At 45.2% G+C, this 25,882-nt stretch overlaps 1 protein-coding gene across 1 annotated transcript in view; it reads right to left on the minus strand.

Annotated features, from left to right (window-relative positions):
• LOC135223784 (ribonuclease H2 subunit A-like) overlaps positions 1–25,517 on the minus strand; it is a 134,298-nt gene extending 108,781 nt beyond the window's left edge. The window contains exons 1-2 of the mRNA XM_064262620.1: positions 25,259–25,517; positions 21,664–21,862 (exon numbers count right to left, since the gene is read on the minus strand). Of these exons, the coding sequence (XP_064118690.1) occupies positions 21,664–21,862; positions 25,259–25,385 (326 nt within the window). The 5' untranslated portion in view covers positions 25,386–25,517. The remainder of the gene's footprint in view (positions 1–21,663; positions 21,863–25,258) is intronic.
• Positions 25,518–25,882: the final 365 nt, after the last annotated feature.

The raw sequence follows: 25,882 nt of genomic DNA on the forward strand, positions 1-25,882 counted from the left end.
TGCGGTATCCCTTAATAGTTGACACAACCAGATGACATTCTTCTTTGAGGAAAATAAGGAAATCCGCAATTTGGGTCACAGAGGTACTGGAAGAGGAAATGTTCTTCCTCTTGCACCAACGTCTGAAGACATCCCACTTTGACTGGTATACACGCAAGGTGGAAGGTCTCCTCGCTCTTGCGATTGCTTTAGCAGCTGTTGCTGAAAAGCCTTTCGCTCTGACCAAACTTTGGACAGTCTGAAGCCAGTCAGACTGAGAGCGAGGAGATTTTTGTGGTACCTGTCGAAGTGGGGTTGTCTGAGTAGATCGCTCCTTAGCGGAGCGATCTTGGAAGGTCCACCAACCATTCTCAGTACCTCTGTGAACCATTCTTGGGCCGGCCAAAAGGGAGCGATTAAGGTCATTCTCGTTGAATCGGACTCTACGAACTTCTTGATGGTTAGCCCCAGGATCTTGAAGGGGGGAAACGCGTAGACGTCGAGTCCGTTCCAGTCCAGAAGAAGAGCATCTATTGCTAATGCCTCTGGATCCGATATCGGAGAGCAGTAAGGATCCAGCCTCTTGTTCTTTGACGTGGCAAAGAGGTCTATGTGTGGCCTGCCCCATAACTTCCACAGGCTTTGGCATACATCCAGATGAAGGGTCCACTCTGTGGGAAGGACCTGATCTTTCCTGCTGAGGAGATCTGCTCTTACATTCCTTTCTCCCTGCACGAACCTGGTGAGAAGCTTGATTCCTCTTTCTTCTGACCCACAGAAGAAGGTCTCTTGCTGTCTCGTACAGGGAGAAGGAATGCGTCCCCCCCTGTTCCTGATATATGCCAGAGCTGTAGTGTTGTCCGCGTTGACCTGCACTACCGATCTTCTGACTTTGGGCTCGAAAGCCTTCAGAGCCAACCACACAGCCATCAACTCCTTTCTGTTGATGTGCCAGGCTACCTGGTCCCCCACCCAGGTACCTGACACTTCGCTGGTTCCCAGAGTTGCACCCCACCCCGTGTCCGAGCGTCGGAGAACAACACCAGGTTGGGGGTCTGTGATTGAAGAGACAGTCCCTTCGCAAAGAGGTTGGGATCTGTCCACCATAAGAGATGTTTCTTGATGTCCTGGGATAACGACAGGGAGAACGTCAAATCCTGAGAACGACGACTCCAATTCCGATGAAGAAAGAATTGGAGCGGTCTCAGGTGCAACCTTCCTAGGGAAACGAATTGCTCCAGCGAGGAGAGCGTCCCCAGCAGACTCATCCACTCCCTCACTGTGCATACTTCTTTCCCTAAGAAGGTTGTTACTCTCTCGAATCCTTGGGCTATCCTTTCCTGCGAGGGAAAAGCCCGAAAACTCAGAGAGTTCATCTGTATCCCGAGATACACACACTCTTGCTCGGGAATTAGTGACGACTTCTTGAAATTTGACCGAGAAGTCCCAAAGCCTTCGTCAATTCTAAAGTTACTTGTAAGTCCTTCAAACAACGATCTTCTGAATTGGCCCTTATTAGCCAATCGTCGAGGTACATGGATATCCTCACCCCTTTCAAATGAAGCCATTGAGCCACATTCCTCAAAATCCCCGTGAACACTTGAGGGGTCCGTCGAGAGGCCGAAACACAGAGCCCTGAACTGAAAAATTTTCCCCCCATCATGAATCTGAGAAACTTCCTCGAGGAAGAAATGGATCGTACGTGGAAGTAAGCGTCCTGTAAATCCAAGGAAACCATCCAGTCCCCTGGACGAAGTGCTGCCAGCACTGATGAAGGCGTTTCCATCGTAAAACTTCTTCTTTTTCCTACGAAGAAGGTTCAGGGCGCTTACATCCAACACCGGTCTCCATCCCCCTGAGGACTTCGGAACTAGGAAAAGGCGGTTGTAGAAAAGCCCGATGAATGATGGTCCCTGTCACTAGTTCAATGCCCCGCCCCCTTCTCCAGCACTGATCTACTGCTAGATGGAGAGCTTGATTCATGATGGGGTCTCTGTACCTGGCCGTCAGTTCCCTTGGGACAAAATGGTCGTCAAGGGAGGTCTTTCGACGAAAGGGATGAGGTAACCTCTCCTCAAAATAGAAAGGGTCCAAGGATCCGCCCCTTTTTGGGCCCAGACTCCTGCAAACTCTAAGAGTCTGGCGCCCACCGTTGTTTGAAGGACTTGCAAGTTATTGGGGGCTTTAACAGACTTGGCGAAAGTCTTACCCCTTCTTGAAGGTCTACGACCTCTAAACGTAGAGGTTCTTGATGAAGACGCCCCTCGAAAGGGGTTCTCGAACACTTGCTTTTTTTTTTTCCTTCTTAGCCTTGGTAGGGAAGGAAGGGCGAGGTTTTCTTGCCGACTGTGCCAAAAGGTCCTGGGTGGCTTTGGCCGACAGTGATCTTGAAATGTCCTGCACTCGATGTTTCGGGAACAACTGAGCAGACAGAGGAGCAAACAGCAAAGAAGACCTCTGGGCATGGGAGACAGACTTCGTTAAGAAGGAACAATAAACCGACCTCTTCTTCACGATCCCGGCCCCATACAGGGAGGCGATTTCACTCGCTCCGTCTCTTACCGACTTGTCCATACAAGACAAAACACACATAAGATCTTCTGGCGAAATTGACTCTGGCACTTCAATTTTCTTGGCTAGGACTCCCAACGACCAATCAAGGAAGTTAAATACTTCTAGCACTCTAAACATGCCTTTGAGCATGTGTCCAATTCATTCATTGCCCAAGTCGTCTTAGCAGAGTTAAGGGCAGTTCTCCTTGTCGAATCTACCAGCGCCGAAAAATCCGAATCAGCCGAAGACGGTAGACCCAATCCTAAGGACTCTCCTGTTTCATACCAGAAACCAGCGCGTCCTGATAACTTCGAAGGAGGAAAGCGAACATCGTTTTCCCCGCTTCTTCTTTGGAAGCCATCCAGGAACCAAAACTCCTCAGTGCCTTCTTCATAGAAAGAGTTGCTTCATCCTCACACAAGAACAACTCTTCGCTGTCTTCGCCGTTGAAAAAAGTGAGTGAGGAGAAGGAGGAGCCGTAGGAGAAAGGGAATCCCCAAAAACTTGCAAAAGTAGCTCTGTAAGCTTCTTGTAAGAAGACACAGCAGCAGAAGTGTTCGGTTCCTCATCTGAACCTTCTAGGACGTCTTGTCGAGGCGAGCGCGGAAGATCCTTAGGTGACGAAGGGATCCTAGTAGGAGTTGAGCGAGAGGTTGGAGAACGCCCTCTCTTAGAAGAGTTCACATCCACTGGAGAATGAAGAGAAGATCTGGGATGCCTACGATGAGACTGTCCCCTCTTCGAGGTAGACGGAATCTCAGCCGAAGGAGAGGTAGGGCTCCTACTCCGAGAATCCTCGGAAATATCCACAGGGCGCTTACGAGGAGGCGAGCGCCTACTATACTCTTTGCGCCTATCCCGAGGCGAGCGGCTGCCAGGAGAAGAGCGCCTATCGAGAGCAGAGCGCTTGCGCGGCTCTCCATACCTGTCCAGTTGCGTACGATCAACGGAAGTTCGACTGGAAGGCGAAATGCGCCTACTAGGAGAAGGCTGCTTGCGAAACTCTTGACGTCTAACAAGAGGGTAACATTCAGGAGAAGGGCGCTTCAAAGCTAACGAGCGCCTACTTGGAGAAGGGCGCTTCCGAGATTCCTGTTGTCTACCAAGAGACAAACGGTCAGGAGAAGTGCGCCTAGAAGCGGGAGAGCGCCTACACGGAGAAGGGCGCTTGAAAGACTCTTGTTGTCTGCCCCGAGTAGAATAATCAGGAGTATGACGCCTTAAAAGAGACGAGCGCCTACTAGGAGATCGATGTGCAGTAGGCTCTTGGCGCCTACCTTGCGGGGAGCGGCTAACAGCAGGCCGTCTATCATGCACACGACTCCTACCAGACTCTTGATGCCTGTCAGGAGAGAAGTCACGATCCGACACTCGAGGAGAGTGACATCTGGACGAAGAACCCCTACTTGCATAAGGACGCCTTCTAGAATCTTGAGGCTGCTGAGGAGAAGTCTCACGCGAGGGAGTTGAAGAAATAGCGTGATGAGCAGGTGCAGTGCGCTTACCGGAAGCGGAAATCCAATCTGGAGAAAAAACTTCTTTCTCCATAGAGCGTCCTACCGATGTTTGGCGCCTTGAAGTCGAAAGAGAGCCAGGCGAGCGAGGGCGCTCACGGAGCGACCCCTACCTTCATTACGAAACCTCCCCATATGAAGGAGAACGCCTAAAAAGAGAGAACGATCCTCTGAAGAGCGGCGCCTAGATCTCTTGATCGAAAGAGAAACGTCCTTCTTCCTATGTGATCTAACTGCTAGAGAGTCTGCTAGCGCCGTGATCTGAGCTTGAAGTCGCGCGAGTACTCTCGTAGGCGAATCTTGTTGTTCTTCCTCGGAAGCAGGCGCCGAGCGCGGAGCGCGAGAAGAAGAACGCTCACAGGATTTCTTGGGTTTCTTCGCCTCCACCGACGATTCTTCCGGGAAAACCTCCGGACTAGAAGCCAAAGGACTGCAGGGAGCCTTCCAAGCCCTCTTCAACGGGACGACGCATCCGGGGAGGGGAGTTCCAACCTCTCTTCGGAGAGGGAGACGACGAAGAGGAGAAGCATTGGCGTAGTAGCTCCTTCTTGTAGCGATCCGAGGCAGCCTGGGAGCGTACTTCAGGATCTGCCGAGGGGACGCCTGACCGGTGGGGTTCTCCCTAGCCCTCTTGCGGCTTTCGACTTTCCTACTCCACTGGAACTGGGAGTCTGGAAGAGGTCTAGGCCTAGAGGCACTAAGGAGCCGGTCAGACGCACCCTCCACAACACTGGGGACACTGCACTGATCACTAACACTCTCCTTACCTTCCAACTGACGAATCTTCTGATCCATAGAACGAATCGTGGCTCTCAGAGCTGCCGCCTCCGAAGGCGAATCTTCGGCTTCGGTGCGGGGAGCAGGGGCCTGCAAACTTGGGAAGAAGGTTCTAATTCTACGTTAGCATTAGGATCCACATCCAACTCACTCATTCTAGATCTACTAGAACTTCTAGAGGAAGCCTTACGCACTCTATCACGTTCCAACTTCCTAATATAAGAAGAGAGAGCCTTATATTCTTCTTCATTCAATCCCTTACATTCACTACAAGGGTTAGCAAAAGAACATTCATTCCCCTGCATTTCATGCAAACCGTGTGAGGGTCTACCGAAGCTTTCGGCAACCTCACCTTACATCCTTCATTCCACGCAAACCCTAAACAAAATGATATTGTTATAATACAATAAAGTTTTCATACATACTTACCTGGCAGATATATAACATAGCTAAGACTCCGTCGTCCCCGACAGAAATTCAAATTTCGCGCCACTCGCTACAGGTAGGTCAGGTGATCTACCGGCCTGCCCTGGGTGGCAGGACTAGGAACCAATCCCGTTTTCTACTCATATATTTTCTCTTCCACCTGTCTCCTTGCGGGGAGGGCTGGGTGGGCCCTAATCGTATATATCTGCCAGGTAAGTATGTACAACTTTATTGTATTATAACAATATCATTTTCATACAATCAACTTCACCTGTCAGATATACATAGCTGATTGGCACCCTTCGGTGGAGGGTAAGAGACAGCTACTACTAGAATAGACAGGTAAACAACATCTGTTTGTAGGTATAAATTAAAAACCTTGGTTCCTACCTGATAGGTGGTAGACTCCGTGGGTGTTTTCCCCGTAGTCTGCATCACCTCAAGAAACTTAGCGAGATATGTGATCTATGGCCAAGAATTCTTGTGGGTCTGCCGAAGGGGTCTTATCCACTTACTCGGCAGAGCCTGAAAGGACTTTGTCAATGGGTGCTGATCCACTTACATGACAACACACCTTATTAAGGAGCAAACAATCAATCCCGACCACCTGATCCTAACCACCATGTTAGTATTAAAAATTGCTCAGAGTTATCCCCAACTCTTCGCAACAACCGTAACTCACACCACAATGCACAAGTACACAATAATTTAAAAAAAATTTTCTATTACAAGATATCACAAGAGTTCCTTACTGAACTGAAGTGACTGGACGCTTGTGCGACAACTGCACTTGTTCAGAAGAAAGTCTAGAACATATCTATATTTAAGGTTTTCTATTACAAGTTATCACAAGAGTTCCTTACTGAACTGAAGTGACTGGAACGCTTGTGCGACAACTGCACTTGTTTCAGAAAGAAGTCTAGAACATATCTATCTTTAGGATTTGTTGTAAGCTCCTGTAAACCCAGGATTGTGCCCGCAGACACAAAAGGACCTAATGAAAAACATTTTTCATAGGTCCACACCGGCATGTCCTTCAAATAGTGCCGCAAACACAGAATTACATCTCCAATATGTCGCTTCTCCAAGATATTCTTCAGCGACATATTTCTCTGAAAAGAGAGAGACGTTGCCACTGGCTCTCACTTCATGAGCTCTTACTCTTAGGAGTTTTAAGGAATCGTCCGTGCAAGCCTTATGAGCGTCCATAATTACGTTCCTGACAAAAAAGGCTAATGCATTCTTAGACATAGGTCTTGATGGATCCTTCACTGAGCACCACAGGCCTTGTCTAGAACTCCCAACTGTTCCTTTTTCTTTAAGTAAAACTTTAATGCCTTACTGGGCAAAGAGACCTCTCCGGTTCCCTGCCGACGAGACCCGATAATCCTTTTACTTCGAAGTTCTCGGCCAGGGTTCGAAGGATTTTCATTCTTTGCTAAGAATAATTCCTTGAAAGAAACAGATGGCTGAATCTATATTGAACCCGACTTTGCACTAAGGGCGTGCAGTTCGCTAACCCTTTTTGCCGTTGCCAGTGACAAAAGGAATAAACATTTTCTCGTTATCACGAAACGAGGCCAAATGTAGGGGTTCAAATCTCTCTGAAGTCAAGAACTTCAGTACTACGTCTAGATTCCAGTTAGGGGGAGAAGTCATTCTATACTTCTTGGTCTCAAATGACCTGATCAGATCATGCAGGTCCTTATTGTTTCCCAAAATCTAGGCCTCTATTCCTAAAGACGGCCGATAGCATACTCCTATAGCCCTTTATCGTGGCTACGGAGAGCTGCGACTCTCCCTCAGAAATAACAGAAAATCAGCTATTTCTGATACAGAGGTACTGGAGGAGGACAACTTCTTTGACTTACACCACCTTCTAAAAACTTCCACTTGGATTGATAAACCCGGATAGTGGAAGTTCTCCGGGCTCTAGCGATCGAGCTTGCTGCTTTACTAGAAAAGCCTCTCGCTCTGACAAGTCTTTCGATAGTCGAAAGGCAGTCAGAGCGAGAGCGGGGAGGAGGTTTTTGATGAAACCTCTCGAAGTGTGGTTGTCTGAGAAGATCCCTCGTGGAAGGGATCTGGGGAAGTCTACCTATCCACTCCAGTACCTCTGGAAACCATTCTTGAGCGGGTGGCCAAAAGGGGGATATCAGGGTCATTCTTGTCCCCTTTGAAGTCACAAACTTCCTGAGTACTTGCCCCAGAATGATTGAATGGGGGAAATGCGGTAAACGTCTACCTGAGACCAATCTAGTAGGAAGGCGTCTACTGCTAGAGCTCTGGGATCTTCTACCACTGAACAGAAGACTTCCAGTCTCCTCGAGAGGAACGTGGCGAAAGAGGTCGACATGAGGAGTTCCCCAAAGAGACCAGAGCTTGAGGCAAACTTCTGAGTGGAGGGTCCACTCGGTATGAAGGACCTGGTTCCTCCTGCTCAGCCTGTCCGCTCGTACGTTCCTTACTCCCTGAACGAACCTCGTCAAGAGAGAGATGTTCCTCTGGGGATGTCCACAACAGAAGTTCTCTCGTGATTCGTAAAGGCATACGAGTGAGTACCTCCTTGCTTCCGAATGTAGCTATGAGCGGTTGTATTGTCCGCATTCACTTGAACTATTTTGTTGCAAACTAACGGTTCGAAGCTCTTTAGAGCTAGGTGTACAGCTAGCAGTTCTTTGCAGTTTATGTGCCAGGACACTTGAAGAGCATTCCAAGTGCCTGACACTTCTCTCTTTCCCAAAGTTGCTCCCCAACCTTTTTCCGACGCGTCGGAAAACAATACAAGGTTTGGGCTCTGTATTTCCAGGGAAGTACCTTTGTTTTCCCTCAGTGGGAGTAACCACCATTCTAGATGTCGTTTTATCAGATCTGGAATGGGGAAAAAAGTCCGAGAGTAGTCCTGTCTTCATGTTCCACGAACTTCTGAGGAAGAACTGAAGAGGATGGAGATGAAGTCTTCCTAGGTGAAAGAAACTGTTCGAGCGAGGAATGGGTCCCTAAAAGGCTCAAACCATTCCCTCGCCGAAGTCCGTCCTTCCGTTAGGAAGAGAGAGACTTTTTCTAAACCACCTCGCTAGTCTCTCTTGAGAAGGAAATACTCGAAACCCCGAGAATCCATCCGAATCCCCAGATAGACCAAGTTCTGGCTGGGGATCAGTTGGGACTTCTCGAGGTCACGAGTTAATCCTAAAGTCTTATAAGGTTTAGTGTCACATTCAGGTCCTCCAAAACACTGTTTTTTCCTCTGACTTTGCTCTGATAAGCAGTCGTCTAAGAAAAATTAAAGAGATATACTGATTCTTTCAGATGAAGCCATCTCGCCACATTTTTCAAAAAAGGTTCGTGAAAACTGAGGCGCCGTCGACAGGCCGAAGACAACAAGGCTCTGAATTGGAAGATCCTTCCCCCCGTCATGAAACGGAGGTACTTCTTCGACGAAGGATGGATCGGGACGTGAAAATATGCGTCCTGGAGATCCAGAGACACCATCCAATCCCCTTGGCGAAGAGCCGCCAGGACTGAAGCAGAGGTTTCCATGGAAGAACTTCTGTTTTTGAACAAACTTGTTCAGAGCGCTGACATCCAGAACTGGTCTCCATCCCCCCGATGCTTTCGCAACCAAGAAAAGACGATTGTAAAACCCCGGGAGCTTTGATCAGCACAAGTTCTATACTCTCTGTCCCACCCATCTGATCCACCATTTGTTGAAGAGTATCTTTCAACACAGGGTCCTTGTAATTGGCGGACAATTCCCTCGGAGTTGACGTCAGGGGAGGATTGTCCAGGAAAGGAATGAGATATCCCTTCTGAAGAACCGACATCGACCAAGGATCTGTGCGATGCGAGTCCAGGCTTCCGCAAATCCCCGGAGCCTGGCACCTACTGGTGTTTTGGAGGAGCGCCACTTCACTTTCCCCTTTTAAAGGGGCGGAACGAGGCTCGACCTACTTCTTCTCGGTCGTTTTCCTTTTTTTTAGCGGTAACTCTAGTTGGAGGGCCGCCTCGAAAGGGCCGAACAGGAGTAGACGCCACTTTCTTTTCACCCACCATTACTGGTCTCTTCTTCCTGGACGATTGCAGGAGAAGATCTTGAGTCGCTTTCTCCGTCAGCGATCGGGAAAATATCCTTCACCAACTGTGATGGGAACAGAAAATCAGACCTAGGGCGAATAACAAAGCTGCTCTTTGTGAGTGTGATACTGCTTTCGTCAAGAAAGCGCTAAACACAGATCTCTTCTTCAAGAGACCTGCTCCAAACAAGGAAGAAAACTTCCCTGAGCCGTCTTGCACCGCCTTGTCAATACATGACAGAATTGCTAGGAGAACATCGGTTCTAGCCCTTCAGGGGCATGAGCCTTCTTGGACATCACCCCAAGGGACCAATCTAGGAAGTTAAAGACTTCTAGAATGTGAAAAAGTCCCTTGAGGAGATGATCCAACTCTGAAAGGCCCCAAGTAATCTTAGCCGTGTGAAGGCTATGTCTCCTGGATGCGTTCTACCAGACTGGAAAAGTCAGCTTCACTGAAGCAGGGAGAGTGAGACCCATATTCTCCCCAGTCTGGTACCAAATCCCTCTCTTTTGCCGGTCAGTCTAGGGGGAGGCATGCAAAAGACTGTCCTTACAAGCTCCTTCTTAGTAAGCATCCAGTTATCAAGCGATTGCAGAGCTCTCTTCATAGAAATCGTCGGTCCTCATCTTCACGAAAGCCGACGATTTCGGAGTCTTCGAGCATGAAAACAGAGAACGAGGCGAAGGAGGAGCGGCAGGGATCAATGCGTCTCCGTATTCCTGGAGAAGGAGAGCTGTCAAGACTTTGTAGTTCGACAGTCCTTCCTTACTGTGAGACTCGTCCTCTGATTCCTCTTCCATAATCGGATCAGCAGGCGAGACCACTTCTCGTTCCTGGTCTTCTTGTCCAACCATTCTCTCTACTGGGGACAAACTCCTAATAGGAGAGGGGCTAAGAGAGTGTAAAGAGCTCCTATGTTCGACTGGCTCTTGGTACTGGCTGGCGCCTCGCGCTGGCTGGCGCCTCGCGCTTGTCTGGCCGCCTCGCGCTTGGCTGGCGTCTCGCGACCTGGCTGATTCCTCGCGCTTGGCTGGCGCCTCGCGCCTGGCAAGATCCTCGCGCTTGGTTAGCGTCTCGCGCCTGACTGACTCTTCGCGCTTGGCTGGCGCCTCGCGCCTGACTGGTGTCTCGCGCCTCTGAACCGTCTCGCGCCTGACTGACACCTCGTGCCTTGTTGAAGACTCGCGTCTTCCTGAAGTCCCCTCCTTGCGTGACAGATGTTCTTCTTGAGCCTCACGCTTGGATGAATGCTCACGCCTGTTTGTAACTCCGCGCTCGGCTGAAGCTACTGATCTGGCAAACGTATCCCATCTGGGAGAATCCTCTCGTCTGCAATGCGTTTCTCGCTTGTCTGACTTTCTCTTAGAGGACGCTTCTCGTCTGTAGGACGCCTCGCGCTTAGCTGTTGCTACGCGCTTGTCTGGCGGATCCATATCTTCCCACGAGTCTCTATCTGAGATCTCAAAAGACTCACGTTTCGCAGGAGCCTCACTCCTGGTGGGAGAAGGAAGACGAGTCTTCTTGACCGGCAGTCTGACGTCTTTCTTACGAGGAGGATCCTTCGAAAGGACTCCTACTAGGGCGGAAAGCTGTTCCTGTACCGCCAAAATGATCCTTTTGGACGCTTCTCCTGCGTCTTCTTGAACGGGAGAGGAAGACCTCGAAAGCGTGTTGCCCCCATCATGGAACGGCGAAACCCTCTTCGCCTTCTTGATAGAAGGAGGTTCTTCTTCCGAAAAGCGTTACCGGGCTTGAATCCAAACCAGGATCTCTCCAGTGCCTTTTCAGGGGCCTGGACAAGTCCGAATCCTTCCACCCTCGTTTAGGAGAGGGAGAAGCGGACGAAGAGAAGCACTCTCTGAGGACGCTTTTTCGATAGCGGTCCTGAGCAGGCTGTCTATGCACAGCACCTGCTGAAGGGACGCCTGACCGGGGGGAATTCTCCACAACCTCCGTAGGCTTTCGACTTTCCTTAATCCTCTGGGCTTGGGAGCTTGGGAAAGAGGTCTAGGCCTGGGTGAGCGTCGCAGAGAGGGAACGGTCAGACGCCCCCTCCACAACACTGGGGACACTCACTTCACTAAAGTCACTTTCACCATCCTTACCTTTTATGGTAGCCCTTTCGGCTTTCATCCTGAGAATCGTAGCCTTCAGTTCAGCAATTTCGAAGCTGAATCTGAATGTACAGTCAGTGAGGGTCCTGATAGAGAATCATAATTAAGAGAAGAGTTAGAATTGTCTAAAGGCTCAATAGGCCTTGTACAAACTACCCGCCATCTTAGATGCCGCCCTTCTGACTCTATCCCTTTCTAACTTCTTCAAGTAAGAAGTTTAGAGTCTTCCATTCCTCAACATTCAACCTTTCACATCATGACAGGTGTAGAAATAGAACAATCAAAACCCTACATTTGCGACATACAGTGTGAGGATCAAACCGAAGCTTTCGGTATCCTCACCTTGCAGCCTACATTCACACACATTCTCACACAAACACTTGAATCAGACATTCTGAAGAAAAATCAAAAAGCAAGTCCAAATCCAGTCCACAGTAGCGAATGCCAAACAACGATCCAGGTACTTCACCAAAAGTCCACAAAAAGATGATCAATTGCTTAGAAAAGCGAATTCCAGTCAAGAGGTGGCAGCAAACGATGTTGATACCACCGCGACAGGAAAATACATATGAGTAGAAAACGGGATTGGTTTCCTAGTCCTGCCACCCAGGGCAGGCCGGTAGATCACTGACCTACCTGTAGCGAGTGGCGCGAAATTTGAATTTCTGTCGGGGACGACGGAGTCTTAGCTATGTATATATCTGACAGGTAAGTTGATTGTATGAAAACCGAAGTTTTAACTACCGAAATCTAGGTCAGACATCGTTAAAGAAAATCAAACTCAAAATCAAACCGGTCCACAATCAGCGTATGCCAAGCCAAACAAAGCGAATACGTCACCAAAAGAAGTCCAAATTAACTCCAGGCAAGCGAGAATCGAAAAACTATCGAGAGGAACCGACAACAGTTGTTATCGTTCCCGCGACAGAGAAAAATCTGACAAGCTTACGGGAGTGGTTCGTACATCCGCCACCCAGCGGCGGGTAAGGTAGACCACCTGACCTACCTTGCGCGTGTGGTGCCGCGAGATTTGAAATTCTGTCGGGAACGTCGGAGACTATAGCTAAGTATATATCTGTCAGGGAAGTTCATGTACAAAAACACCAATATCTAACAAAGAGTAAAATATTGCCCTTACCGTGGATCACAAAAAACGACACTGTCACCTACACTAGATAAAAAACCACCACCCTAACCACTAAAATAAGAACTGGAGGCACAACACTAACACTTGCCATAACATCAACAAAAGCCTTAAAAGATAAACCTAAGTCCAAGACAGAATTAGCTAAAAACTCGAACTTCTTGTCAAACCTAAGTTTGTACCTTGTAATGGTGTTACGATTGGAAGCATGGGAACCTGGTAAAGCAGTCTGTGGAAAAACAGGTGGCACAGGAGGGGAAGAAATAGCAATATCCTCTACCTCTGTAGGCAAAGGAATAGCCTCAAGACTAGATCTACTCTCAGCTATAAGAGCCGCCTTCCTTTTCCTATCCTTATCCAACTTCTCAGCATGAGACTTGAAAACTTTCCATTGTTGTTCATCCCACCCTTGACAATCTAAGCACGTAAGATCTTTGGAACACTCTTGCCCTCTACACTTAATACTATCACATGATATGAGTATCATAAACAAAATACTATTACATAGTATGAGTATCATAAACAAGTTCAAATAATCTAGTTCTACATCCTTTGGTGCAGTACCGAAGAAGAGCCAGAATCCGACATAATCAATAGAAAAGTGGTAAAAGCTAACCTTAGCTAACACACTTCACCAAAATACTGGAGAATAATCCAAAAGATGAACCCAGCAGAAAACGAATTGGAGTTCTCTGGTATTTTGTGCCTAGCTATCCTGAAAGTAGGTGGGTCCTATTCACCTACACAAGCGATGGTGGCGCCACAGTGAAAATGAAATTTTCATTATTAAAATGAAGTTTTATTGTATACTTACCGAACAATTACAGAGCCGTGATTTCCACGAGCGGCAGGATACTAAATTCAAATTTAGCGCGTCGGCGTCGCCAACACTGGTGGTGATGACGTCATCTCCCTCCACTCGCGGGAGAACCAGGTACAACTGCCCAGGTGAATCCAATTCTTTCTGCCAGTCCGTCCACCTAAGGGAAGGAGGGTGGGTATAATCATAATTGTTCGGTAAGTATACAATAAAACTTCATTTTAATAATGAAAATTTCATTTTTATTGTATGTCTTACCGAACAATTATGAGCTTGATTACACATTTATGGAAGGTGGGATTCAGTGGCCACTAGTATTTTTAAACGGTGGTTACATTTATTGCAATACCAGTAAACACTCAAGGTGGTTCTGTTGTACCTTACACCTTGTAAGAGAGCTACAGCAGACTGTTACTGCCTCTGGTCGGTGCTCTTCTTACTATTGTAGAGGAATTGGAATTTGACCAAAGTTAGCCTCTACAGGAGTGGAATCCTTCCGTAGTTCAAGCGAGTCAAGGCTGACTGACGGAGGATAGTAACAACAAAGATTGCCCTTGCCCTGGGCTAAGACCAGAAATTCAATCATACAAAACATTTGTCACCAACACCAGATTTAAAAACATATATACCCAACCATTGTGAAAAAATCTGACCTAACAAGACTGGTGAGTATCCCAGGGTACTCAGTACCCCCAGCTTCCCTTGAACTCGACAACCTATTCAAGGTGAAAAGTTAGCATAGAGGTGACGACCCCTGTGCCGTTTCTCCCAACACCATGCCAGAAACCGCCACCGGACCTAACGTTTTACAATTCTCGAAAACCGTTTTCTATCTCTTTGCGATAATGACTCGCAAAAACCGAATTCGATCTCCAGAACGGTGCTCGAAGAATCGAAGGCTAAAGATAAATTCTTTCTGAACTGCTAAAGAAGTTGCCACTGCTCTAACCTCGTGAGCTTTAACTCTCAGAACGAAAAGATTGTCGTTCTCTGACTGCGAGTGAGCTTCCCTGATAAGCTCTCTAATAAAGAACGATATAGCATTCTTAGAAAGAGGACGAGAGGGATTTTGAACCGAGGTCCAGAGCTTAGAAGATTGTCCTCTGATACCCTTAGTGGCAAAACAGATACTGCTTAATAGCCCTGACTGGACATAAGAGCCTTTCTTCCTCCTCATGTCCAACCAATCAGATAAGTTCCTTACCACAAAACTCCTCAGCCAAGGATTAGAAGGATTCTCATTTTTGGCTAGAAAGGTCAAAGATACCGAAAATACAGCATTGCCTTGATAGAAACCGACTCTTTTGTCTATAGCGTGCAATTCGCTGACACGCTTAGTAGAAGCTAGTGCAATAAGAAAGAGTTGACTTCTTAGTCAAGTTCCTGAGTGAAGCCGACTTCAAAGGCTCAAACGGTGGCCCCTTGAGGAACTTAAGCACCACATCTAAGTTCCAAGCCACTGTATCTTGCGGGAGCTTAGTGGTTTCGAAACAAAAGACCTAATGAGGTCCGACAGATCTGAATTGGAGGAAATATCCAAACCTCGATGTCGAAAAACCGAAAGAGAGCATGGCTCTATATCCCTCTGATCGTCGAAGGAGCCAGTTTCTTAGAGTTCCTAAGAAATAGAAGAAAATCTGCTATTTCTGTTAAAGAGGTCGCAGAAGTAGAGACTTTAGCACTTCTACACCACTCTCTGAAGATTCTCCACTTCCCTTGATAGAGTTTGTTAGAAGACTCTCCTACAACGAGCGATAGCTTCTGCAGCTCTTCTTGAAAATCCTTTCGCTCTGACAAGATTCCGGACAGTCTGAACCCTGTCAGAGCTAGAGCGGACAAGTTTTGGTGGAACCTCTTGAAGTGAGGTTGTTTGAGAAGCCACTTCTCTGGAGGAAGAAGTCTGGGGAAGTCTACTAACAACTGGAGAAGGTCGGGAACCACTCTTTCCCTGGGCCAAAAGGGAGCGATTAACGTTAGCGTTACATTGCTGTGCGACATGAACTTGTTCAGCACCTCTCTTATTAGACCGAACGGAGGGAATGCATAAGCTTCCAGACCCGACCACTCCAACAGCATTGCGTCCACGACCAAGCTAGAGGATCTGGGACTGGAGAACAAAAGAGAGGAAGACGGTTGTTCATCGATGTCGCGAACAGGTCTATTGACGGTCGTCCCCAAAGGCGCCAAAGTTTCTGACAAATATGTTGTCCAAAGTCCACTCCAGAGGTAACACTTGCTGTTGACGACTTAACTCGTCCGCCAGGACGTTCATCTTTCCCGGAACAAATCTGGGACTAGCTGAACCTTCGCTCGTTTGACCACAGGAGGAGATCCTTGGCTACTTTCGTACAGAGAGAAAGACTGAGTCCCCCCTGTTTCCGCACGTACGAGAGAGCCGTGGAGTTTGTCGGAATGCACTGCCACTACTCGGCCTTCTACTAAGCTCCGAAACTGTCTGAGCCCTAAGAAAATTGCTAACAGTTCCTTTACATTTATGTGGAACTTCTTCTCCTTCTCCGACAAGCTCCTGAAGTCCGTTGATTTCCCAGTAGGGCTCCCCAACCTGTGTCCGATGCGTCGGAAAAGAACTGTAGGTTCGGGAGGATGGGTCGTAGATCTAACCCATTCTTCCAACCTTGCTCGAGAGAGCCACCACCTTAGGTCCTCTTTTATTTGATCTGTGACAGGAAAGGTAATCGAGTCTGGTTGTGTCTTCCTGCACCAAGAGGCTCTCAGGAAAACAAACTGCAGAGGTCTCATGTGCAGTCTTCCCAACGTCACAAATTTCTCCACTGACGTTCAATTTGCCCAGGAGCCTCATCCACTGATTGCAGAACTTACCTTTTTGTCCAAGAACTCCTGAACTGTCTCAGACAGCCTTGAACCCTCTTCGGGGACAGAAAAGCCCGAAAAACTTGAGCATTCAGAATCATCCCCAAATAAAGGATGCTCTGAGATGGAACCAACTGGGACTTCTGTTTGTTGACCAGAATTCCTAACTTTCTGGCAAGATCCAGAGTTGTTCCAAGGGTCCTTCATGCACCGACTCTCTGATTCCGACCGGAGAAGCCAATCGTCCAGATAGAGGGAGATTCTTACTCCTAATAGTGTAGCCAGCTTCCTATCGGGGATAGAACCCTGGTGAAAACTTGAGGAGCGGTCGCTAGTCCGAAGCAAAAGCGCCCGAAACTGAAACACCTTGCCTTCGAACATGAACCTCAGGTACTTCCGAGATTCGCGATGTATCGGAATGTGAAAATAAGCGTCTTGCATGTCCAGAGAGACCATCCAATCCCCCTGTCTGATGGACTCCAGAAACCGACGAGGGTGGTCTCCATATGAAATTTTGTTTTCTGGACATGCAAGTCAGGGCGCTCACATCCAAAACCGGCCTCCAGCCCCCTGATGACTTGGGAACTACAAAAAGGCGATTGTAAAAGCCTGGAGGAAAATCCCCTTCTATCTGTTTCTATCGCTTCTTTGAGAACAAGCGCTTCCACTTCTGCGGCTAGCGCCAGAAATTTGTCTGAGCCCGGAGAGTATGCCTGAATGGAATTGGCACAGCGTGAGAGCGAGGGGAGGTGAAACGAGAGGAATACGATAGCCGAACTTGAGTACTTGCACTACCCAGGCTTCTGCTCCTCTGTTTTCGCCATTCCTCCCCAAAACAGAGCACGCCTGGCTCCCACAATGGTGCATGAAGAACCGAGCTTTCATTTGGAAGGTTTGTTAACCTTGGCCGAGGCCTTAGACTGAGTCGCAAATTTCGATTTCGGCCGAAAGAAGCGCTTGGGTTTTTCCTTTTCTTCCCTCGAAAAGGCGCTTGGGCCAGAGGAGAAACCGAAGGAACAGTCTCCACAGGAGCTTTAGGTCTCTTAGTAGACTGTGCCAGTAAATCCGAAGTAGATTTCTTATCTAGCGCAGACGAAATTGACAACACTACATCGTCTGGAAAGAGGTTATCTTTCACAAAAGGAGCAAACAAGAGAGCAGACTTCTGTTGGGACGTAACCCTTTTAGAAGCAAAAGGAGCACCAAAGTTGCCTTTTTTCTTAAGGGTACCAAAGGCGATGAGCGAAGCTAACTCATCCCATCCATCCCTAATGGATTTGTCCGCACAGGACAGAACACCAATCCAATCCTCCGCTAACTCCTGGGAAAGAGAAGGACAGTCTTCGATCTTGGCCGCTAAAGCGCCAATAGTCCAATCAAGGAAGCTAAAGACTTCCAAAAGTTTTTAAATTGATTCTTTACAACGTGGTCCCAGCTCAGGCGCTGTAAAGAAAAACTTTCGCTGCGTCGAAAGCAGATCTTCTAGAGGAGTTCGATTAAACTGGAGAAGTCTCCCTGGGAGGAGGCAGAAACTCCCAGAGAAGGAGCTTCCCCAGTTAACTAAAACCTATACCTCTTACGAAGCAACTTAGAGGGAGGGCGGTAAGCAAAAGAGCCTTCCCTAAGTCTCTTTTCATAGACATCCATTTCTCCGTCTCTTTCAACGAATGTCTAAACCGCTTTAGATAGAACAAGTTTTGGGAGGAGAGGGTCTGAAGTTTCCTCCTCATCAAAAAAGTCGAAGTTGGGGAGCGCGGAGCCGCTTTCTCAAAATAATCTGGATAAGATACCAGAAGAAATCTAAGGAGACGTGAATAACACGAGGTGATGTGAATCCTCCTCCTCTACGTATTCTTCAGTCTCGAATAACACGAGAGGTATTGTGAATCCTCCTCCTCTACTTCTTCTTCATTCTCCGATACCGCCGAAGAAGTAGACGGAACTACAACGGATCTGAAGGTTTCGAACCACCCTTGGACTCATTCATCCAGTTGGTTAACATCTCTAACTGCTTGCGCAAAGGCGCCAGAGACGAATCAAAAACAGTTAACGTAGGCTTGGAAGAGCCTAAATGTTCAGCAGGAGGCGGAAAAAACTACTTGCGCCTCGCTCGGAGCCGCCGAAATTCGAGGCGAAACAGGCGCATCAGGCGTAACAGACGAAAAAGCGCCTAAAGAAACACCCTTAGAACTGCTAGCTACAGCGCTAAAACCACAATCTCTACTAGTAGATGGTGCCGAAAAAGGCACAGATTGAGGCGACGAACGAGCCGCTAACGGCCGCGGCGCAACCCTATCTCTCAGGCTCCTTCTACCGCTTGACTGGAGGAGGCGAAGAATCGGCGCCTGAACGCCTCTTTAAGGGGACGCGAAAACGGGCGAATCTCGCCAAGAGCGCCGGCGCGCCCGTACCGGAGAACGAATCGCTTGAATCATTCGAAAGGCGTTCTGACCGCAACACCTTTCCAACGCTTAACCGAGCCCTGTTGAGGCGCAACAGGCTCAACAAGAGAGGGCCTGTCGGTGGGCAAATCCGATCGACTCCCTTGGACTTCCGGTATGTCTTCTCCCCGGTGCGGGGGAGCTGGACAGTGACCTTTGTCTAGGAGACGTGTCAGGACAGACAGACGCACCCTCAACTACACTCTTACCTGAGGTCGCTTTCTCCAAAAACGTTCTTAACTGAATTACCAAGTTGCAAAAACCGTATTCGCTAGTACCGAAAACTTTTGATCTAACCTCGATTCAGACTGGCAATGTGTCGGAAGAAACTACACGGGAAGCCAGAGAAGTGGGATTAGTAGGAGGAATAGGAGGTGTAGTTAAAGGAGACATAACAATTGAGGAGAAACAGAAGGAACAGATGCATCGCAAGACGAAGCAGAGCTAAGTCTACTTTCCCTAAGCGCTGCTTTTCTAATTCTGTCTTTAGCTAATTTCTCCGAGTATGAACTAAAAAACTTCCATTGAGAATCAGTCCAATCACTACACTCGTTACCATGTTCGATCTGCTGAACAAACCTGTCCCTACACTTAACACATTTAGTGTGAGAATCATATTCTAACTTGGATAATCTAGTTTTACATCCTGAGATGCAAAACCTAACTCCCGACGGACTAGAATCCGACATGGCAACGCCTAAATAAAAAGCAAAATAACAACAACGCCAAAAAAGAGTACTTACACCAATTCCGAAGATCAATTCCACCAGAAAAAAAAAGCGAAGCAAAAGTCATCCAACCGCACGACCACCGATGTTCACCGACGCGGAGGAAAAGAATTGGATTCACCTGGGCAGTTGTACCTGGTTCTCCCCGCGTGGAGGGAGATGACGTCATCACCACCAGTGTTGGCGACGCGACGCGCTAAATTTGAATTTAGTATCCTGCCGCTCGTGGAAATCACGGCTCTATAATTGTTCGTAAGACACTACAATAAATTTGAATTTTGGACTGCCGAGGTAGAAAGCTTTCAGCTATACAATTTCTTGGTAAGTCACTCATGTTAAATATAGAAGTTCCTCAAATTTAGAGATGGAGATGGCTTCACACCACCACTGGAAGAATACTATGTGAGTGTTGGCTGGGCTCCTGTGAACACTAAAACAGCTGGAAGATCCTGAATTACTTGGATAAGAACAATGCAATTGGAAGGTGAAGATGAGTTGAGATTTGTAAAAGTAAAAGAACAGGACGAACATGAGTACAGTAATACCTTGAACTTATGCGAGGTTAGGTTCCTGACCCCCTCGCGCAAGGGGTAGTTTAGTGTAAGTTTGGCATGGTCTCTGAAATTGCTAATAAATGCTTCCTTCTAGAGATTGAACACTAAAGATGACCTTAATCAAGCTCCCTACGCATTAGGCTAACTTTTAAATAAAATTAAAGTTACTATAATTTGATTTAAGTTAGTTTAATACATTACCCTTAAACAAGAAATAGCTGGTTGGCATAAAAAGTTACAGTAACTACTATGTACATACGTATCCATTTCCGTATGTATAATGTTACCCCTAATTCATGGGATGCCATTTTCTTTTTCTGTCAGAGTAAAAGTTTTCTTTGCATCACAAGGTAAACTTCATATGTCAGTCATAACAAAGTCACACAATAAAATAAAATAAAGAAGACATGTATGTATATAAGTAATGTTTGCAGAGGGTGAAGGTAAAATTAAATATAAATTTTAAAAAATGAATTAGTGTGAGAGCTAACTACCAACGAGAGAGAGAGAGAGAGAGAGAGAGAGAATCATGTAGGTAAAACTCTGGAGGGGTATCATCTTTAAAAAGTGTGAATGGGATCACACCTTCTGAAAGTGCATTAACTGTTACGTGCTGTGATTACGTAACATAGTACATACAGATTGTAACCAGGGTTGCCGTTTTGAGGAATTTCGTCTATTAGTGTGGCTTTCTGGTGATATCTGGCAACCCTCCGTGGCTTTCCCGACTACAGGCCACGGCACTGAAGAAAAAAATTCTTCATTTTGCCTTTTTGTTTTATTATGAAAATAAAGATATAAAACATATCCTGCTTATTTATACAAATGAATTTCATTGAAATCATTTATTTTTCTTCGTCAAAAATACTTTATATTAAGCTAGTGACGTGTAATTTTCTAACATCACGGAAAATAATTCTACATCGAAAAATACGCATTCTAATCATTAAATCATAAATAAAGTAAAAAAAAATCAGATGAACTGCCTATGGTAACACTGCTGAAAGCCAATGTTGTGAAGAAAAAACGGCATCACTGATTATACCAGCACTTTTCTCCGAGGTTAAGAAAGTAATTTTCACAGAACGACAACTCTGATGTTTTAATAGTTGATCATGGAGTTCTAATATAGTGACTAACACTTGAATTACTACCTACTGCCTTTGTATTATCTTCAAAAATATAAATAGCATAAACATAATCTCCGTACTGATTTTATACTTAAAAGAATGAAAACTTATACTAATTGTATTATATTAGTGCGTACTTCAGAAATTAAACAAAGTTTCCGAAGGGATATCATCTTTGAAAAGTGCAGTAACTTTGTGAGTGGGTATCACATCTTATAAAAGTACATTATGCACTAACTGCATATTTATGTAAGTACAAAAATAAAAATAATAATTTTTAATAAATATTTTTTACAGAAAAGCTTTAAAATTTAAACATTTGCATAATAAATTAAACATAAGCACTTTTGCAGGGTTTTGAAGTGCTTCTGGAGGGTTCACAAATGTTTGCGCTATTGTGAAGAACTCGTGTATCATAATTAGTTAAGTTCCGATAAAAAGTTCACGCTATTGTGAATTCACGTAAATCGGATCACGTAAGTTCGAGGTATTACTGTAGAGGGATTTAAGAAACCTTTGCATCTTATGGCACAGGAGGCAGTGATGATAGATAAAAAAAAAGGAAACCTGAATTCACCTTTTATACATTGAAGTTGATATGTACATAGGAGATATAACTTCCAAAGACCATCCAATATAGTCACCGTTTTCTTGAATCTTATCAAAGATTTTTTCTCTTTGTTCTTCTGTTAGTGTTTTTGAATCTGCAACACCCTCTGATTTGAGATCTTCATGCTTAGTAACAGGACAGTAACATATACCATATACCATAGGACCTGAAATGCATATTAACATGAAAACAAGGAATGGATTTAAGTTACTGTTTAGGGTTTGAAGCAAAATGCTAATTCAGTATAAAATATTCCACTTCTGAATACATCTAAGGGTACTGTGACCTCAAGCTTAAGAAACATCCTCTAAAAAAAATTATTGTAAACATAATTATTTGCTGGTCCCATCAAATCAGACCCCACCTTTTATTCAACCTTATGTGGTGGAGGATAGTGGTAACAACAAATCATCTTTTCTTACAATGTTCTTACCTCTCATTTTCATCTGCAGTGGATGATGATATAACACTAAATTTTTTCCCTGTAGCATTAGATAATCCTACGAACCAAGATGAGCAGGTAAGTGACTTGGTAACAGGCTACCTGCGACAGTTCCTAGAACAAGGGCTTGTGAACAAAAATGCATCTTTAGTCATCTCTTAGCAAAGCTGAAGTACTGTAACACTTTTGAGCTTGATCAACAGGAAGCCCTGGATATTTAATGAGCCCTGCTAAAGGTTATCCTAATCCAGAACGTTCCTCAATCATTTAGGCTAACAGGTAGCCATAGTTAACAACTAGGTAGTTACGTATGTAAATTTTCCCTCATCATCATCATTTACATAAAAATGAAGAAATGTCAACTTGAACTATGACAAAGTACACACCTGCATCAGCCTAGCACTTTTAGTAGTTAAGCCATCCACTGGGTTAGGAACATGGTGTTTCCTTTTCTTAGTACCCTAACCTTTACGTTGATTAGAAAGTTATGATTTGCATTGAGTTAAAAGATATTTAAGATAAATAAGTTCAACTAAAATATTTATGTCAAGAATAGGGGAAACAACCAAGGGCACTAGCTGATCCAGTCTTGGCCGCTTGTTGATCCACCCTCCGAAAAAGTACTTTAACACGTCCTGACACCGGAGATGGGCACCAGTCATGAGTCGTTGGTGGTGGGAGCAACACCTCGAAACCTCTACTCTCCTTTCAAAGTAAGCAAAAGTACTTTTTCAGAGGGTGGATCAACAAGTGGGCAAGACTGGATTAGCTAGTCCGCTCAGTTGTTCCCCTATTACTAGAAATACCTGGTTTAGAATTAACTACAACCTTTTGGTAATAGTAGGGTATCTCCTTTCCAGCACCTCTGTCTTTACCCTAATGAGACCCCTAAAATGCACATAGGAATAAGAAACGTATCTTTTTAGGCCTACCCAATAGGGTAAACAACCGCGGACGATCCATCGTCATCACGCTGGCCAGGCCTTATTCACTTGATATTTAATTGGTGAAACAAGAATAAAATTACAACTTTAAGCATACCATTCAAAAGATTGAAGTTTCGTCAACATAATGTGATATATGAAAGCCCATACGAACTAAAATAAGCATGTTAGCTCTTCGTAAAATATGTTTTCAAGGCAGTTTTGAAATCTAATATGGCGGCAATCGTGTGGCTGGCCAGTCTAACCATGGACAATCCACCATCTTTCCTAGCCTTCCCAGCACTCATTTGAACAATGTTAGCATATATATGTAACATTTATTGATCTTACTCAAGATTGCAGTTGTAATCAGCACAATAAAAAAACATTTTGATGCCTATATTAGTGAAATATGAAACTTTTTATTCCCGGGGTCATGGTTTGAACTGAATTCATTTTTATCTTGTAATCGGTGGTTTTATCCTTACTGCCATCACAACTGAAACTCCACAGTGCTCATTTGATTGTAATTATACACATTTTGGTCTTAATTCACTCCAAATTGCACTTGAACCACGTTGCTGTTCCTGGTTCCTAAATACTCACTCCGCAAACACAGTTACGAGCAGCAGACGACAACACTGATTATGAGGTGCAAAGCTTTATGCGTATGTGTGACACTCCACCAGATTGGCAACGATGAGTCATTTTTCCTCGCGTCGTCTGCTCGTAAGTATACATCCGAAATATTTGTAATTTTTCAGGGTTAATTTGGTTGCAAAAAAGGGATAATATACATGAATTAAATAAACATTTTGAAGTAAAGTTAAACTAAATAATGAGTAAAGTAAACATTAATTGTTTACTTTACTCATTATTTAGTTTAACTTTACTTCAAAATGTTTATTTAATTCATGTATATTATCCCATTTTTGCAACCAAATTAACCCTGAAAAATTACAAATATTTCGGATGTATACTTACGAGCAGACGACGCGAGGAAAAATGACTCATCGTTGCCAATCTGGTGGAGTGTCACACATACAGATGCATTTAGCTACAAACTGTTTCCATGAATTCTAGTTGTCATAGTAATTCAGTAATGATAAAATTGCTCTATGTATAAATACTACAAATAGATACGCTAATTTCACTTATTTCCCCGGTTTTGTGTAAGTCTTATAGGTAGGAAGAGCATAAAACGCTGCAAAGAATGCTGTCGTCCCCTTGAATAAGTACGAATAAGTGTTGGTAAAAGGTCGGGGTTACGATTGTTGTGATGAAAGTGCCCCAGCGTCTAAGGGTACAAGTGGTGTGCGGATTTAGCTTAGGAAATTGGAAGTTTGTTGACACAAGCGACTCCGCAAACATCGAGATGGCATCAATCTTCTAAACTTTTCTAACTGTTAACTGTAAGTAAAAATTTTGAAAGCATTTTGCAGTTGTGGGCACTGCGTTGGCCACCCTTTTCATTACCCTCTGCTTAAATCTTAAAATATGGCCCTAATTTCTAACTTTGGAGAAAATACTTACTTCGAAAGGAGAGTATAGGTCTTTAGTTCCTTCTCTCACCACCAACAACTCATGACTGATGACCACCTCCAATGTCAGGACATGTTAAAAGTACTTTTCCGGAGGGTGGCCTAGCCGTGGTAGTCAGTAAGTTGGCCAGTCCACGCGGTTGTTTACCCTACTACTAGTATTCATCAAAGCTTAGCTACTTCAACATTTTCCCTACGTGAAAGGAAAAAGAAAAATCTAGCCTAGCCTACCTACCTAATAGGCTAGGTACTTTAAATGTAGGTCTGTTAAATCACCATACCTATGTCATTAACTTATCAACAGCCAATCGGGATCGTCGTAAGGGACTGGCCTAGACATCATACACACGGTTGATGTGAATCTAGGTATAGTAAGCACTACTACTACTAGCTAGTAGCCTATACTACCTAGCCCACAGCTACCTAACTACTAGTAGCCTAGTAGTACCTACTACCTAGCCTAGGTACCTAGCTATCCCCTACGCCCTTGAACGCAGTTTTTAACGTTAGAATTTTGAGCAAATTTACAACTAGACTAATTGATCTTTGCCCAATATCACTGTGCAGTGATAATACCTACCTAGTAACATAGGGCTAGGTCTAGTACAAATAAGCAATAGGTAGCCTACGAGGCTAGGCCTAGTTAGTGGACTTACCTAACACTGGTCCTCTGCCAGCTTCGTCAACACCTAGAACGCACGGTTCCTTCTTGCAAACTTCCGGAACATCAGCGTCAACGTAGAAATTCTCCCAGTTTTTCTCCGTGTACCCGGACAGATCCATCGTGATTAAAGCAACCGTGAAAGACTAACGTCAGAAATGCAAACCGAAGAAGGTCCAAGGCTAACTCGCTCAACTGCTAGCAACTACAAGTAGCAATTTCTCATTTCCCGCTCTTCTAGTCATATTAGTAGTAGTAGTAGTAGGGGAGTAGGTGGGATATGTCTTTGAAACTGCTCCCTTGCTTGTTTTATTCCTCCTTTGTTTGTGTTTGTTTGAGTTTCTTCTCTCTGAAATACCATATTTCTTTTATAAAATCTTTCCTATTCTTCACTTCCTCTCTCAGTAGATCTACCAATAAGAGTATATTTGCTACTAATTCCTCTTTATTTTCTTGATATGGTTGCTGCATAAAACTATATATTTCCAATCTCATTGTATACTGGACAGTAAAGTAAGAAATGTTCTAAATTTTCATGTTGTTCCTCACAGCATAAACATTTTGTATCTTCTCATTTTATCCTATTTCTATCATTCAATCCTAGTATGCATAGTCTGGC

The sequence above is a fragment of the Macrobrachium nipponense genome, chromosome 11 (genome assembly GCF_015104395.2).
Source record: "Macrobrachium nipponense isolate FS-2020 chromosome 11, ASM1510439v2, whole genome shotgun sequence".
Taxonomy (NCBI): Eukaryota; Metazoa; Arthropoda; class Malacostraca; order Decapoda; family Palaemonidae; genus Macrobrachium; species Macrobrachium nipponense.